Source organism: Ostrinia furnacalis, unplaced genomic scaffold (assembly GCF_004193835.3).
Source record: "Ostrinia furnacalis isolate ACB-3 unplaced genomic scaffold, ASM419383v2 OfSCF2388, whole genome shotgun sequence".
Classification (NCBI taxonomy): Eukaryota; Metazoa; Arthropoda; class Insecta; order Lepidoptera; family Crambidae; genus Ostrinia; species Ostrinia furnacalis.
The window spans coordinates 150,472-168,082 of NW_021132627.1; the positions used below are offsets into that span (position 1 = coordinate 150,472).

The 17,611-nt window shown below is 37.0% G+C and overlaps 2 protein-coding genes across 2 annotated transcripts in view; both read left to right on the plus strand.

Annotated features, from left to right (window-relative positions):
• Positions 1-1,880, plus strand: part of LOC114355317 (uncharacterized) — a 38,963-nt gene extending 37,083 nt beyond the window's left edge. Inside the window, exon 2 of the mRNA XM_028308110.1 lies at positions 1,739-1,880. Within this exon, the coding sequence (XP_028163911.1) occupies positions 1,739-1,786 (48 nt within the window). The 3' untranslated portion in view covers positions 1,787-1,880. The remainder of the gene's footprint in view (positions 1-1,738) is intronic.
• Positions 1-17,611, plus strand: part of LOC114355316 (uncharacterized) — a 68,488-nt gene that overhangs the window by 21,929 nt on the left and 28,948 nt on the right. Inside the window, exon 2 of the mRNA XM_028308109.1 lies at positions 2,651-3,468. Within this exon, the coding sequence (XP_028163910.1) occupies positions 2,656-3,468 (813 nt within the window). The 5' untranslated portion in view covers positions 2,651-2,655. The remainder of the gene's footprint in view (positions 1-2,650; positions 3,469-17,611) is intronic.

The window sequence follows — 17,611 nt, forward strand, 5'->3', positions numbered from 1 at the left end:
GTATAGTTATGATAAATATAAATCAACTAGTAAAGACCTAAATAAAAACCTCATGAAAAGTTTAACGAGATTCTACATCAATGCGTAAATTTTTACGATGACATTGAATTAAGTATTCCATTAAGACCTTGTTAATGTTATACCCCATTAAATTCATAGAATACCACCACAGTTAAGTAAGAGAAAACCTATAATATCCTTATTTTTACCCGTCCTTATTTTGCTATAATACCCGTATGTGTCCCGTATAGTGCTTCGGCGGTTATTCAAGGTTGGTTTCGTAATCAAAGACTATTAAGAACGAAATAATTGGTGTTATTGGCTGAAAAACCTTAACTAGGCTATAAGGTGATTATTGTACAGTATTATTAAAGTCAATATTACTCAGCGTTGCCAGTTTTTCGTCGCCAAGTCGGGACTTTGGTACTTTTTGAGTGAAAATAGCGGGATTCTTCCGTCAAAAGCGGGACAAAGTAAAAAAAAACGTATATAATCAAAGGTTTTCAAATATTTATCTTTTTATTTGACTTAAAATTACGTTTACGTGACAATAGATAGCAAAAGTAGCCATAGAAAATGTATTTCAACAAAAAAATTATAATTTAAATCAGATTTACTCTATCGTTAAATTCGCCTTTAGAATAAAAAAAGAAAAAAATAAAAAAAGTTTAATTTTTTAGAATAATATGGCGTTTCAAACAATAGTCTGGTGAAGTGAGTGTCTCTCTCCGAAAAGCGGGACAGAGCCTGTCCCGCGCGGGACATTTAAATTTGATTTAAAAATCGGGACGTCCCGCCAAAATCGGGACGTCCCGCCAAAATCGGGACGTCTGGCAACGCTGATATTACTACAAGTACCTACGCGAGATCTATATTGATTATGTCCTATGTATCCCACGATGGTCATATCAAAAAATGCAACACCTGTATCTATGATTTGGATCAAATTGAGTAATCACACCAAAATGGGCTAGATGACTGATTATGAAACACTTACTACTACTAAAGTAGTGTAAAAATACCAGTGGTGAAACCCCTCTAATGCTCTTATAGAGCCATTTGCTTAAATATTGTTTTATTACAAACAAAATGGCATTCACCTAACGCAATTTTGCCTGTGTTTGTGTGCTCAGAAGTGTTACAGCGAAAACATAGTGAGTCACGCGTGTTTCACCATCTGTTGTATTGTCAAGACCGCGATCCAAGGCTCCGGTGAGATGCGTACGATACGTACCGTTGATATTTATTACCGTTATATCGTTAAATTAAACGTAATACACTCTTATTGTTTATTCATGATGTTTTTGTTTATTATTAACGGTTCATTGTTCAAGACAATAATGAGTTTTGAGTTTTTTTGTAACTGGCTGGCCTATAATTACTTTGCCAATGACAATAATACTACTATTCTTATCAGACGTGATAGAAGTCAAGGATTTTTAGGTCATAACAATATTTCAAAAAGATGTCGTCAATTCAATATTATCGTAATCTTCATTCATGAATTCATACGTCTTAAGTACATACATATTATGTTTATTCATGTCTTCAGAAATTGTGTATTGTTCGCTTTGTGTATGTTCTGTGTTTACCCAAGTGTCTCGGTGACGGTATACATGTCTCTTTCAGATGCCTACGTGTCCGCTGAGAAGGCTTTATGTGCTACGATTTTGGGAATTGGTATATGGTCAGAGGAGTTCGCTTTGACTAACCCAGTTGTTTGTCTCTTTCTTTCCAGATGGACATGCCCATTCCTGTCTCGCTCGTCGCCCAATGGATGTGTTGAAACCAAATCAACATCTGTCAGTTGTCTATAGTTGGAAACATTCGATTTGGATCTTTATTTTTAATAGGTTTGAATGACATAAAATGTCATTTATATTGGACAAAGGGAAATCGATAATGGACTGTCATTTTGTGGTTAGATATTTTGGAGTTTGATTAGGCATTGTTTATTTTTATTGTTTCTTTATTATTACTATTAATTCTCATTTTTTTCATGAAGAACCATTATAGTATCTTTCTCAATTACTTTTGTTATGATGTCACAGTCGTTAGATGGAAATTGGAATTTTTTAGAAGCTGTTCGTTTGTTTGTTCCGTTTTGGAATCGTTCCCATGTTTTTGTTATTGGATATCATTATGGTTTCTTATTTTAAATATGGAGTAGCCAATCACTATCAGTAGATAATTTTTCATTATCACTTTCGTAGCTTGGGTGTACCAAAATTAATAGGTGTCCGCATCGATAGGCAATCTCTCATTGATTACGTTATCGCCATAGAAAACAGTCATATAGAAACTAATAGTTGCTAGGACGTCACTGTAGAGAGTAGTTGAGGTGCTCTGACGCCATACGAGCGGGTGCTTATTCGAGGTTCTCAATAGGTTCGTGGAGGGCAAGGTCACTTGTATCGAGCGAGCTATTTGTGGAAACTGATACGGCACAATAGAGTAGATCGTTTGAATCCTCAAATAATCAAACACGTTATCATCTGATAAACTAAAGCGTGAGAGATTATAGAACAGTTGATTGTTTTCACAGATAAGGGTCATTCGTTTTTAAATTAGTTAAAGCACAACTGTGATAGGAATAGAATGAATAGATACTGTATTTAATTTAGTTATAAAATAGTGAAATGTTCTCCAGCTAAAATGGAAAGGAAACTGACTCGCGAGGACTTCATGCGGAAGAGCTTCCGCTCGCCGAGGGCGTCTCGGACCCCGGAGACCCAAGAACCAGCAGTCAATGGCGCCCCGCCGCCATCGCCGGTGTCCCTGGCTATGCTGGAAAGAACTCCTCCACAAACGCGCACCCAGTACGAAGTGACACCTTCGGGCATAGCGCCGAAAAAACTGGAAATCAGCAGAGCTCATCCCATCCACCTTAAATCATTCCAAGCTCCAGATCCGCCAGACGAAAATGCTCCCACCCCGCCCTCTGACGAAGTGCTACGAAAGCTGGAACGGCAAATTGGTGAAATGGAACGTGGACTGGAAAGGGCACAGAATGGAACGGTTGCGGTCGATGAGAGAGTCAGATATGCAGAGCACGAAAATCTGCTTCGCACAGGCGTTTCGTCTGTAGGTGGAGGAGGCTACCTCGCAGCCGATTCCGACACAGAACATGACTCCACACCGTTCAATAGGAATGAGACCACTCGGAGCAGTACGGGAGCCGCTACGCCCGTGACGCGTCCGGCGACTAGACTCGCTCGTACTAACTCCGATACGCAGCAGCACACAGTAGCCACCACTGCTAGGCTCATGAGGAAGCTAGCTGACGGTGGCACTAAAGATGAGAAGATCAAGGTCATATCGCGTAAAGCGATTCACGCTCAAATGGAGAGGGTGAAGAACTCTGTTGTGGGTTCTAAGAACGAACACAGGGTGCTGGCTGAGCACAGGGCTGAGCCGCCATCGCCTCGGACTCCCACGTCTCCGGTCTCACCGAGGTCTTCCACTCAGGTAAAGGTCGTGAATGTCCTGTGAACGTCTTGTGTGTGGTGAGGCGAAAGCAAATCTCTGATAGCGTTTTTGATGCCTTTGAATTGCGGTATCTTTGTTAAAAATATTTTGAAGGATCTTAAACCGCACAAATGTCAAAGGCACCAAAGGCGGCACGAGATGAATTTGCGTTTTCCTCCACCCTTTTAATAGAGCGTCGAAAGGATTAATTTCGCTATGGTAACGACGTGCGTATTTAACGTCTCCCCCGACAAAATATGACACATAATACGTCCCTTTGACGTAGGCTTGGATTCCTCGGAATTACGTGCGTTCTTTCTGCTCGGGAAATTTCAATTTCGTCGCGTGCGCGTTTGTCGAGACGCGCCAGTGCCCTCGAAGGGATGACTGGCAGAACAACGGGATGGCAGGGTTGCCGACTTAGGACCTCCATTCTGAGCGGGAAACGAGTGGAAAAGGGTTAGGATTGGCAGATATTGAATTTCTATATAAATAAAACCCTGAAAACGGCTTAGAGCTTAGAGGATTATAGAAAATGTGCGTCAGACTTTCACAAAAATCTTTCAATGGTATAAAATGCGGTAAGATTACTTTTCAACTCAAACGCAGATTTTTTAACAATAATAATGATGAATGATTTTTTTTTAGTTTATTTATAACTTTTTATTTCACAAACTACTAATACTCCCGTTAGCCCCTCATACTAAGCTAAATATGCTTGTGTCACGAGTGAGCTCAGCACAATATTACTTATTTTGGAATATATCCAGTATGATACCTAAGCGTGTGCGTGATAACGGCAAGATGGGGTTTCAAGGCCACTTTAAGTTAAGGGTTTCTGGCATCCCTTTCGCAAAAACGTCGTAGCGTGTAAATAGGGTATTAATGCTTCGACATTGGCACATAATTTTTTACGTTATCACCTCTTGTGCCTTCGCCGGAACAAAGGGAGGCTTTTTGAATTTATAAGTGCCTACGGTTAAATACTGTTTTTGCATTTGATATTATACGCAAAGAGTTAAAATATTGTAGGGTTTTTTCATACTGATTAATTAATAGACGGCTTCTGTGTTTTCACTTATTTAATTTAATAGTTATTTTCAAATCTATATTTATAAAAGCGAAACGTCACTGATTGACTGACTCACTCATCACGAAATCTCAGAAACTACAAGTGCTAGGAGTCTCATGCATGGGGGTTCCTTTTAGATTTAAAACGTAGGTGCTCACTAAGAACAGATTTTATAAAACTCCAACCCTAAGGGGGTAAAACGGGATCCACGCGTACGAAGTCGCTGGCAGCCGCTAGTTAATAATAAAAACGTTTACAAAAAGAAGGAATAAGGTAAATAAGCAAATGGAGGTGGCTCAGCACGTGTTGCCAAGGACTGCCTGTTCAAGACAGTGCTGATTTTCAGCCAATCTCACTTCTCTTGAGGTGTTGATCGAGAAAATTGACCATTTTCAACAGCAAATAGTTTAGTAATAATTTAAATAATAACTAATACAGGGTGGAAACGATAAGCGATCTCACTCGATTATTTCTAAACTATACAAGATATCGAAAAACTGGTTACTGATCCTGAAAGTGCTTCACGAGCTCTTTCAAACGGTACCAATAATAGGTTACAGAATAAACTGGAACTATCCGAAAATTCAATGTTTACAGCTTCCATACATTTGGTAAAGTTACTTAATATTAAAAACTACACGAGATATCGCAAAACTAGTTACTGATCCTAAAAGTGCTTCACGAGCTCTATCCAACGGTATCAACATTAGCTTGCAGAATAAATTGGATCTATCCAAAAATTTAATGTTTCCATCTTCCATACATTTAGTACTATTACAGTCATGGCACTCATCTCTTGATAATATTATAGCAAGTAAAGCCTAAAACTAATGTTTTCCACCAATAATTTTAAATAAGATGCAAGTTACGAGTTTATTTAACCGACTTTTTAAGTTTATTATTTAACAAAAAATAAATTACACTTCTAATATTGTGTGGTTGGCCATACATTTAGTATGGAAGCTGGAAACATTGCATTTTCGGATAGTTCCAGTTTATTCTGTAACCTGTTACTGGTACCGTTTGAAAGAGCTCGTGAAGCACTTTCAGGATCAGTACCAGTCCAGTTTTTCAATATCTTGTATAGTTTAGAAATAATCGAGTGAGATCACTTATCGTTTCCACCCTGTATAGTCTTTTGCGTGGTTTGGTAATGCATTTCGAAAACAATACGAATGAAATAAAATGTTTTTTACTGCTTCATGTTGGTACAATAGTTAAAATACAATCGATTCGGTTCAAAATACATGTTTGATTAATTATTTCCGATGCTAATATACTTTATTATTTCCACTGAAAACCTGCGGAAGCTTATGAATGAATAAAATAATTTTAATAAAGCACACAAAATATAAATTAAAGTTCATTTTGTATAACACAGAGATTACAAATAATTAATGCCTATGTTTTTTGTATTGAAATGTATTGTATCTTGTATTTATGAACATTATTTTGTTTTTCAGGTAAGCAGCACCCACGTAATTTAAGAGATGGAGTTTTTTATGCTGAAAGGTAAGTTAAACAGTTTGAATATATCATAGACTAGCTTTCCGCCCGCGGCTTCGCCCGCGTTGAATTTTGTCTGTCACAGAAAAACAATATCGCGCGCGTATTTGCTCACCGTTTAGACCTACCCTGGACTACGACCAACATTTTGAAACCAAAATCAGCTCAATCGGCCCAGCCGTTCTCGAGTTTTAATCAGACTAACGAACATCAATTAATTTTTATTTATATAGATAGATGACGGAGAAACCTTTTCATTCAGGCTATTCTAAGATACAAATAGGTACCTTTGAAGAAGGACTAGACATAGGCTAGCTTTTGACCCAAAAATACTTCAAGAGGCTGAAATAGAGCATGAAAGTTTAAAATTTACAAGTTTGGGATTTGGGATAATTGATTATAATGACAAAACATAACCCACTTAATTTTAAGCTGCATGTGTCAAACAAGGCTGTATGTTTCTTTAAATAAAGATATATAAAATTAAAATAAAAGAAATAAACAAACAGCTTTTCAAATTAATTACACAGACAAAGTAGCGGAAGCCACTCAGTTTACATATGCAAATGTAATTTATGGAAAAGTAAATAAAACCCATCGGGTTCATCCAAATTGATATCGAGAAATGAAAGACGATGATTGAGTGGTCCCGAAAGGGACAGCGGACATATTATGTTTGGTCAGTATGTTTATGATATACCTTGGGCTATTGGGGTTTATGCTGATCATATTCTTCAGGGAAATGCATTTAACCATTTGTGTGGCTGGGGGATTATAATAAGTATAACTTTGATATAATGTTTTTTCTTAATTGGCAACTACCATAAAGTAAATATTTCAAAATGTGACTTTATAGCTAGGAGAAGATCTTTAATTTACTGAGTTGCATTACAAAAACCTTTACATAAATTATGTATCTTTAATAACCCTATAAGGGACTATCCTTAAATTACGTCACAGAAATTTAAAGAGTTTTTGATCCCCTCCTCTGTGTGACCAGCTGTGACGATCACGTTGTTGATACTCCCTCCTCTCTAGTGTTTTTAATGACTAAAAAACAGTTTCTTAAGAGTTCAGGGTCACCTTTCTGATAATTACCCATTCAAGATCCGACACGTGGACCCAAATTGAAGGTCACGCGTGTCCCCCTTCGATCGTTATACATAAATGAACGCAGACGCATCGATCCACGCCAAACATCCATTTGTGGTTGCCGCTGAGGCTAAGTTATTAAAAAAATCTTAGTTTAGACGATCATTATTTTTGGCTAGTTTATTATCAGTTTATCGATTTTATTGAAAATTTTGCCATTTGCAAAAAAAATGTCTGGTTATTAGATCTTGATAAGATTGAAAGAATCAGATTAATAATTATCATAATTCGCTAATCAGAAAATCACATTAGATTTCAATTACCTCCGCAAACAAATATTGCCAGATAACCGTATAATTTCTAGTATTTATATCCAAAAATTACTTAAAAAAGTTTTGCAAATAAAAATAACTTATTTGGGAGCTTAAAGTTTGACATTGCGTTGTTGGTAACCTTATTTGTGGAAAAATAAATAAAAATAATTTTTCAAAGCATAGAAACAAAGCACGAACCATGAAATTAATAAGATGCCCTCTGAACTTTAGGCACCCCATGAATATTATGGTGTGCATTGCATCGCCTGAACGATCGATATCCCCTTGACATACTGACATCCCATCGATTATGCAATGGTTTGGTTCCTTGTTCTATGTTATTCAACTTTACTAACTGTTGTTATTCTGCAACTTTACTAAGCTATTGTTTTTCTTGGGCCAGAAAATTTGTAACAGAATCTTGCTAACATTACACCAGTTAGTTCTGCTTCTTATACAGTGTGAGTCACGTTAAAGTGTACATATGAAAATAGATGAAACTAGAGCTATTTTTATCGACAAAAAAGAGGTCAAAAAATTTTAGAGATTTTTTTTTAATTTTTTTATAGAATTTTTTTTCTTCCAATTACTTATTGTAAAGAAAACGTAATAACTTTAAACTAAGCGGTATATCCTGATAAAATAAAAACAGTAATAATGCTAAATAACAGGCAATACTAAAAAATACATAAAATACACAAAAAAAGGCCAACAAATAATAAAAAAATATACTCTTTGAAAAAAGGACGCGCCCGGAGAGGCTTAGTTCAAACGATCATAGCAAATGTTGTGATAGGTATAGAAACATGCGATTTTTGGTTTTACAAAGATAATACGATAGAGAATAATACAAAGTAATAAAAACCACCTGTTATAGGGGCATTTTTTGGAGAAATTTATCAAATAACCAAAAAAATACGAATTTTTAAGCAGATTTTTTTCAAAAAGTATCATTTTTTATTATTTGTTGACATTTTCTGGGTATTTTATGTATTTTTTCAGTATCGTCTGTTATTTAGCATTATTACTGTTTTTATTTTATCAGGATATACCGCTTAGTTTAAAAGTTATTACGTTTTTTTTACAATAAGTAATTGGAAGAAAAAAAATTGTATAAAAAATTTAAAAGAAATCTCAAAAAATTGTTGACCTCTTTTTTGTCGATAAAAACAGGTCTAGTTTCATTTATTTTCATATGTACCCTTTAACGTGACTCACACTGTATTATAGCTTAATAGCAATCTTAGTTATATTCAGGTATTTTCACTACAACGGATACTAACTGCTCCTTTTCTTTTTATTCCCACACTGAAGTGGCAATACCTCTCAAGTCTCAACTAACATGACCTACCTCCTCAACCTGTCAGCATGAGGAGTGTAAGCCAAATCCTCCATTTGTCTATGGTAAATTAGAGAGACGTGCCCAAGTAGAAACTGAATGATTTGATGATAAATATATACAGGTTACATAGCAATTTGTATTTCGATTATTTTCGATATAATATGTCAAAATATTCACAACTAGCAGCGACCATACTGACCATAATGTAGTACGGGCGGTACTTACAAGTGACTCAAGTAATAAAAAACTCATAAAACTCATTTATTTTTGCAAATAGGCTTTTAAAAAGCACTTTTACATGACCCAATACTGACCCTAACACTGCTTCGGGACAATAAATGGGCCAGTGCTGAGAAGTAGCAGCGCAAGAAACTCAGTCACTAATAAATAGTCAGTAATAAACGAACACAAGTAGGTATGGTTCAGAAAATCAGTTAGTGAAGTTAAAATGTCATACTGAATGTGAGTTCCACACACAATAATTATACTTAAGCACCTATAATTCCACATAATGATCGTAAAGTTAGAGTATTTAGCTGCTATCTAAATCTAAAATTATTTTAAAGTACTCATTCATTTGTACTTTTGACCGACTAAAGTAAAGGTCGTTTGTTAATACACAAATAATATCGTTACTATTTTACACAAAATCTGTCCAAATTGGATAGATTTTCAGAATTAGACAACCAAGCTAGATTTCTTGATGTAACATGTATACAGACCATAGATTATTTAGTACTTTTCGCTTTTACATACAACCTACAAGGCAGGGCCGGATCGTGAATTTGTGGGGCCCTGGGCTGAAACTTTATATGACGTTGTCACGTAAAAATATCGTCCGTAAACCGACTTTACAGACAACATTTTTTTTTTTAAATTATGGCCTACTTTTTAGCGGGATCTGGGGGCCCCTTGTAACCCCGGGGCCCTGGGCTGCAGCCCAATCAGCCCATAGGTAGATCCGGCCCTGCTACAAGGTATTCATGCCAATACTTTATGGCTTCATTGTGCTCTGATGTAGAAGTAAGACGGGGCGAGATCGTTTAACTAGTGCATGAGTTATGTTAGGTAGAGAACTAACACTTTCAAAAGAACAAATCGCCCGTGTTTTGAAATGATGGTCGAGAATATTACAGCTTGAATGTGCTCATCTTCTACCTACTCAAAGATGGATTTAATATGAACTGTTCATACTTAACCCACTTGTTACTAGCGTTTGATTTACGGATCAACATAAAAATTAAATTATTATAAACAATGAGTGTGGTTTCTGATAACATTGATTGTGTTAAACGATTCCTGTGGGGTCCCTTTGTCCATCAGAAGTGTTCTGTTCTACATTGGGTGTCACATTTCAATCGTAAGCGTTTTGTTGTTTTCGTAAATTTTACGATGACTTTTTCAAGGTGAATACAAAGATGATAAGTATTTATTCTAAAGTATTTCTTGCCGAAATATGAAAGTTTGTAGCCCACTTTTTGTAAATCGATAACATAATTATAAACATTTTTATAGTAACTGTTACTAATTCAACGTTAAACTTAGTGATCCGTATACGGAACGCTAGTAATATGAACTGCGGTATTTTGTTCTTTTAGCGCCTGCCTTCGAGGCCCTTTCCTTTAAATGAAATCATTGAAGAATTGGAGAAAAATGAAGATGAGTGTATCCCTAACTCAATCACAATTTTCCCGCCGAAAAATCCGAAAATTTTAATGGTGACTTAACCAAAGAGAACTCTGGTGATGAAAATAAAGTGCCAATAGATTTGCCTGGAGAGCCCACATTGAAATCACTAGAGAATTCTTCATCCAGTGATGATGAAGAAGACTGCATCCCGTTAGCTTAGATTGCCAATTATACCCTAGACAGGGTCAGTCAAGTTTGAAGATATGAAGAAATTACTGTTTGTAAATGAGATGATTTAGTGTGTGGTTACAGTTGCTTCAAATGCATTGAAAATTGAGCCAACTGTCAAAACCAAGAGATTTTCTCCGCCACATTCACAGAGGAGAAATATTTTCACATTTCAAATTCTGTCACAACACACAATTTTTATGAAACTCACGCTTTGATACAAATGCAATGTTTTTGCAAGGAATATATATTACCCTTTATCCCAGAAAATGTTTTGGGCATAATTATACAGTTCGCACTACTGGAATTAAATTTGAAAAATAATAAATTTAACTCTGAATATTATTTATTAATGAATATTCCATATTTTATGCAAATACTTTAATAACTTACGCAAGTTGCAAAGAGTAGGTATTATCTCTAAGTTCATACAAGCGGCCGTACATATTACTAGCGTTCCGTATATCAAACACCATTTTCCAGCGTTTCCGTAAGGCCAATATTTTTTTTTGTATTTTTCCTGTTGCCTTGATGCATTAAATAGCCGATATATGCAAAATCACAGGAATCGTAAGAAAAAAGGGATATCCGTAACAACTGGGTTAATCTTTAAGGCTGCTTTCACAACTCAAAAACACTTTCAAGCGCTCTAAGATCCGAGCATTCGATTATTTCTAACATATTGAAATTCAGATGCAAATGCTTACAATTGAATAGGATTTTGAACTTCGTTCTGTAATAGACACGTAAAACATTGAAATTCAACCAAAATGTCAAAATAGTTAAGGCCTGCCTAAGATTTAGCGCTTTAGGGCTTGTTGACCCATCTTGCGATTGAGCCATGTCAGACACATATGGCAGCTCAAGAAGTCTTAAGTTACTAAGGTTTTAAGTTGAAATTGTTACACCCACGTTACAGCAGAAGTTATGTTTAAACTAGCTGTGCCCGCGACTTCTTACGCATGAAAACAGTATAAATATTTGCCGTTTTTGCAACATTTTTCTTTACTGCTCAGCCCCACTCTTTCTTTACAGCTGTTGGCTGTAGCTGGTGATGTTATACATACAAGTCTAATACCTTCCTCCATAAATAGGCCATCCAACACAAAAATAATTTTGTGTTGGATGGATGGTGTTAAAATCAGACCAGTTGTTCCTGGGATGAACAATTCAGCAAACAAACTTCAGCTTCGTAATATTATTAAGTATATAATTTAAGTATATTCTGCCCTAGCCTTCGCCCGTGTATCTTTGACATCTGTATAGGTAGGTAAATAAATGAGTACAAGATTCTATTAATAGCGCAGCGGAAAATAAGACATTCATGGCCGATGATTTTCTTTCATCATACGTCATTATAGTAATTAAGGTATTTTCCAAGTCTTCTTGCGTGCGTTTGTTTCTTGTACGTATTTGTTTTTTATTAAAACATAGAACTAAACTAGCTTAAGAACAGACTTTTAGAGGGTTCACATTTCAAGTAGACTAAGTTATGCAAGTCCCACATTCACTGGCTGAATCGTCTAGCTAAAGAACAAATTTATGGAGGGTCCATAATTTTAAGTAAAAGTTATGCAAGTTCCAAGTTCACTAGCTAGCTTGTACTAGCTAAAGAATTTATAGAGAGTCCAAAAATTTCAAGTAGAAGCTACACAAGGCCCAAATTCCCTGGCCGGCTTGTGCTAGCTAAAGAACAGATTAACAAAGGGTCAAAATTTCAAGTAGAAGTCATACAAGTGTCAAATTCACTGGCTGGCTTGTCCTTACAATTTTATTTCCGTCCGAAACATGCTTTTATGATTCTTGAACGGCAAACGACGGAGTTCCGAACTCTTTTAAGAACAAATTTTCTTTTAAGAAGTTTTTTAGTTCGGCCAGCGTTGGAGCTGCGAAGGTAAACTTGGAGTGAGTTTTGAACGAGGCTGCTGTAGTGAGAAAATTTCTTGCTGGCGATTAATTATCTGGGAAATTAAAACTTTAATTTTAAACTAAGTTCATGGCCTTGAGATATTTGTAACTGAGAACAACGGGTCTCAAACGCGACTATTATTATGTGGTACATGAGTACTTACTATAGCTATGTTGCTGCAGTCGTGGTCATCATAAGCAGACTCTACATTTAACTATGTGGAAATTTCTTCAAAAAGGTTGACAACGTATTGAAGCTAACATGTGTAGAAAGAAGGTGGTGATTGGTTACCATTATTTTTACCCATAGGCCAGTTTAACCCCACTTGTATAAAATGTACAATTTTGAGCTGAATACAAAATGACGCACAAACTCTCAGCTCTAGCATAGATTTTTTCCTCAGCTCTGATTAGGATATTAAAGATTCGTATCGTAATGCCTGCCACTTTCTGCGATTCGATTTGGCCAAAATATACTTCGTATAATCGTATTGGAATTTTCGTAGTTAGTAAATAAGTTAGGTTATTGACTCGAATCCATTTCGTCAAACCCCATTCACGAGCGTTTCACCGGTCGTTTAAGCTAATTGAATAGCCAGCGACAACGTGTCGAGTGACGCAGACGAAGCCCTGCGAAGACCCGACGGTGCACACATTATTGCTTACTGATTACACCGCAGCGCCTTGTTCGCTGTAAACAGGAGTTGGCAACCTGTAACATGATGTAAAGTTGTGAATGTGGAAGACCCGTAAGAATTCGCAGAGCTGGCAACACTTAAAACTGCTATGCACACATTTATTGCTTACTCACGACGACGTCGCTGTGTCCCGACGTGTTGGTACTACAGCGGACACCCTTGCAACCTGCGGCTCTTCGACCCATCTGGCCAGCGTGTTCTACTTGCCTCTGTCAAATCCTGCAGTGGAGCAACTCTTGAGCAAAACTCTTAAGAAGCTTCAGAGCTGGTGTAATCATGAAAACCGGTGTATAAGCCACTCGATCACGGGAGTACACCAAATAAAACAGAAATTTTGAGTAGCTCTAGCAGCCAATTTATCAATGGAAGATTTGACCTAGACTCGAATCTCCACGCTCTATTAGAAGTGTCTTTTTTTTATTTGAATCCTTTGGCCCTTCCGCCACAAAAGGCTGCCGACCCCTGGCTTAGGGAATTTGTATGCAGAAGACGAGGTTACGTGGCGAGGTCGATTGGGGTTAATTATATCATCCCCGCTCGGTTGACATATTCCGAAGTCGTGGAAATCATGACGCGTATTGCAATTTCCAAAAATGTTCTTTCTTTCTGACTTTTTGGATTTTTATCACAAGAGTAAATAGGGCATAAAATACAGCAATGAATTTGTAATTTGAATAAGTTGGATGATAGTTACAGATAGTAGTTTTTCTGGCTGGTTTTGATTCTTCAAAACATGATGTCAAATCAAATTTTGACGACACTTTCAGCTTGCTGAGTAGAAACTTCCATTTGGTCGAAATGGTAAACATACGCCCGCCCAAGCAACGGGGCCAAGCATACGTCTAACTTCTGCTTATCGCACTGTGCCAAACTTTAGCTCTGTTACAGTGTACAGTATGCATCGAAGTCAGCAGCAATTATACTTAACCCCTGCGTGCCCTGATTCCATTGGATACGTCTTATGAAGTTAACGCCAATCTTGCTTATAATTTTGACCGACTAACTATTTAGAATGTCTATGACTATTGATGTAAATTATAAAGCTAAGTTTTGATTGCAAGACTCAATAATTTAGAGATCACTGAGTCAGTTTATTCGGTGTTCTTATTGATTTTCGTCATATCTTTATGTCAAAACTTGCGGCCGCCCGCAACTTCGTACACGTGGATCCCGTTTTACCCCCTTAGGGGTTGAATTTTGCAAAATCTCGTCTTAGTGAGCACCTACGTTCTAAAAGGAACCCCCATGTAGACATGTAAACTCCTAGCACTTGTAGTTTCAGAGATTTCGTGATGAGTCAGTGACCTTTCGGTTTTATAGGTATAGATTTTGGTTTGCTTTCGAGTGCCATTTTTCCTCGCTCGCTGGAAAACTCTGTTGTATACGGAAATCAATATGTGCTCAGCAGCGAGTTTACTGTGTATATGCCAACTGTCGATCAGGTTTTCAAGGGACCAAAGCGAAGTTTTATGGCCCATATCCAAAGCCAAACGCTCAACCCCTAGTCCCCTACCGCCCTACATTCACCGAACATTTTACGAATGTTTTTGTTTAGGTTTGTAACGCAAAAATGTTGATAGTGTACGCAAAAGTTTGCACCGAAAGTGGAACGCTAACTCTGTTGGAAGTTGGAGAGTATTACGTGATGAGAATTTTAGTTCAGTAAATGAGGTATTTTTTTTAGTATACGCGTCAGTTTTGTTACTTTTTACTGTTGAACAGCAATTTTGTGGGATTTTAATTTGAAACCATCTTCGATAACCTCAAGGGGTTAATAATAACGGGACTAATAGTAATTTGTGCAATACAAATAAAAAATTGTTTTTATTAATAAAAAGGAAATGTACAAACGATCAAGCTAAACACCGTAGCATCTTATGTCGTTGTAAAAAGAGCGATATTACTATAAAAAAATCTGACGTGCTGTCGACAGTACATACAATTCTTGCTCAAGAGCGAACAGATAATTAACCCGACGTCTTCCGACTGCCTCACAGCTAACGGTTCACCCATTACACAGCCTCCAGTCATTAATAACCCTCTTACTTATCTCCTGGCTTTTTAAAAACATCCAGCAAATTATCCTTTTCCCTTTGAACGTCCGAGAGCGTTCTCCTGCCACTTGTCAAGCTGTCGAGGGTTGCAGAACCTATCAAGTGTCCAATTAGCTAAGCTAAGCCTTAATTGATACGTTTCAGTCTAACATTGGTAAGGAAGTCTAGATTGGCTTTTATTTTGATAGACGGTATATGGCTGAAGCAGAAGCGACAGAAATTAAAATTGAGATCATGTTCATGAAGAAGTTAAAACGGATGAATGAATGTCCTGTAAGGAAGGATGTTTTTGAGTAATTTCTTTTTATCTATAAATTCGCACTTATGAAATTGAAACAATTCGTATAAATCTTTATTTGAACCCGAAACATAATTCGCCAAACATAGTAGCGTTAATATCTCTGTAGTGATATGGGACTGTGTCGCAGATGCTAGCGCCCAGATGAAATTGGACTTATAAATTATGATTGAAACTGGTAGGTATTACCTCCGCTTTTATGGGAATCGTTTCTAAATGCCACAATCTTATCTAAGTCTTTCGCTAAAACAACAATGTTATGTTCGAAGTAAGATAGCCACTCTGTGGTTGAGGATTCCTTCCGGGTGCAGCTCGCTTCCACCTTCGGCCTGCTCAACACTTTCTATCAGGTGCGATACAGGATAAAGCTTCAACCACACCAAACAAGCTCAATGTCGGACTGTCATGGGTCGTGCGAGCTGTCTGTCATTGGCCTATGATCGCACCGGCGATGGCGATCTGCACGTGTTGGTGTGGTTGAAGCACAAGAGCTTCTTCGTTGCGGATAAAATCGTTAAAATTTGAGAGCTTATTTGGTGTGGTGACTTGTGTCTAATATCTAGTAATATCGCCTGTTCAAACACAAGTTCAGTTACCGTCATAACATATGCAAATAGGTCGTTTGTTTTACAAACTCGCTTGGGCCCATGGGATAGGTTAATTTACTATTGTATTATAACTAAAATAAGTAGGTTCTAACAAACAACCCGTGTTTACTTTGTCCACTGAAAGCTACGGGAGGGCGACAGCTAGGAGAGAAGCAACAGCTCATCTGGATATTAAATCATATGCAAGCATTACTTTTAGCGAATCGTCCACTATCGTCTTATTGTTCTCTTCTTCTATAATAATGATGTTAATGATACGCTTAACAGTGTCTATTAGTATGTTGTATTTTCAACGACTTTAAAAAAAAGGAGGTGGTTCTATGTTCATTCGTTATTTTCCTATGTATGTTAACAGATTATTCCGTCAATTGTGCACTAATTTTTGGTTATTCGTTAAACCTTTTTTTAGATTTCGATGTTGGTCACACACTAAAAGTTGTTATTTTTTAGCATTAGAATCTACCCTTTCACAACTGTATTATACTATAGATAGGTTGTGGTGACTACTACTAGTTATCTTCTTTATTCCCTGTTCTCCTACCGCATCCAGGAGTGGAGATTCTCATTGACACTAAGTTACCTTTATGCTGCTAGTTTTTCATAACTATAAATCGATCACAATAATAGCTATGATAGCCTTGTCAGTTTATTGGTTTACATTTATTCATACAATGTTTATGGCGTGATTGCACGAGTATTTGCACCATCTGTATTATGTGATTGTTGTATTTTTATGAGACCCTGCCTTGACCTGTTTAGTTGTTGCTATGACCTGCATTGTATCGAAGTTCCTAACCCCAATACGTTTGTTTTGATTGCGTTTAAATTTTTACACGCACATTAATTCCACTTTTTTGGTACAGTCAGCGTCAAATAGTTAGTGACACCCGAAGTAGCCAATAAGTTCGCAATACGTCTTTGTTACAATTGGAATAAGGTTGTGTTGTCAACTTTTTGGTCACAGGGTGTCACGAACTATTTGACGCTGACTGTACAGCTTAAAAGCTATGCCACTAAAAGGGCAAGGGTCCGAAAACCGGTGCCATGCCGTATGTGGGTCATGGCTTGTGCCGATTAAGATTCTTTTTCTTTTGGAAACCATTTAATGGCACTGCAACCTCTCTTTGTCCCTTGTGGACGTATTGTCAATCTTGTCTGTAATTTTGAATCAATGTCAGTTCCATTAAAAATGAAATTTATTCCCTTTCTCTCAAAAAAGGTATTTTAACACACGCTTCTCCTCCACCAAGACTTTAATTATCGTTGAGTTTGTCAAGGAGGAAATAAAGAACTCCCTGCCTAAATGTTAAAAAATACTGAATTACCAACCTTCTGGCTAGGGAGCTGATGGGCATAGAGCCGAACTCTACCTAATGTAGCCTATAAAATAGGCT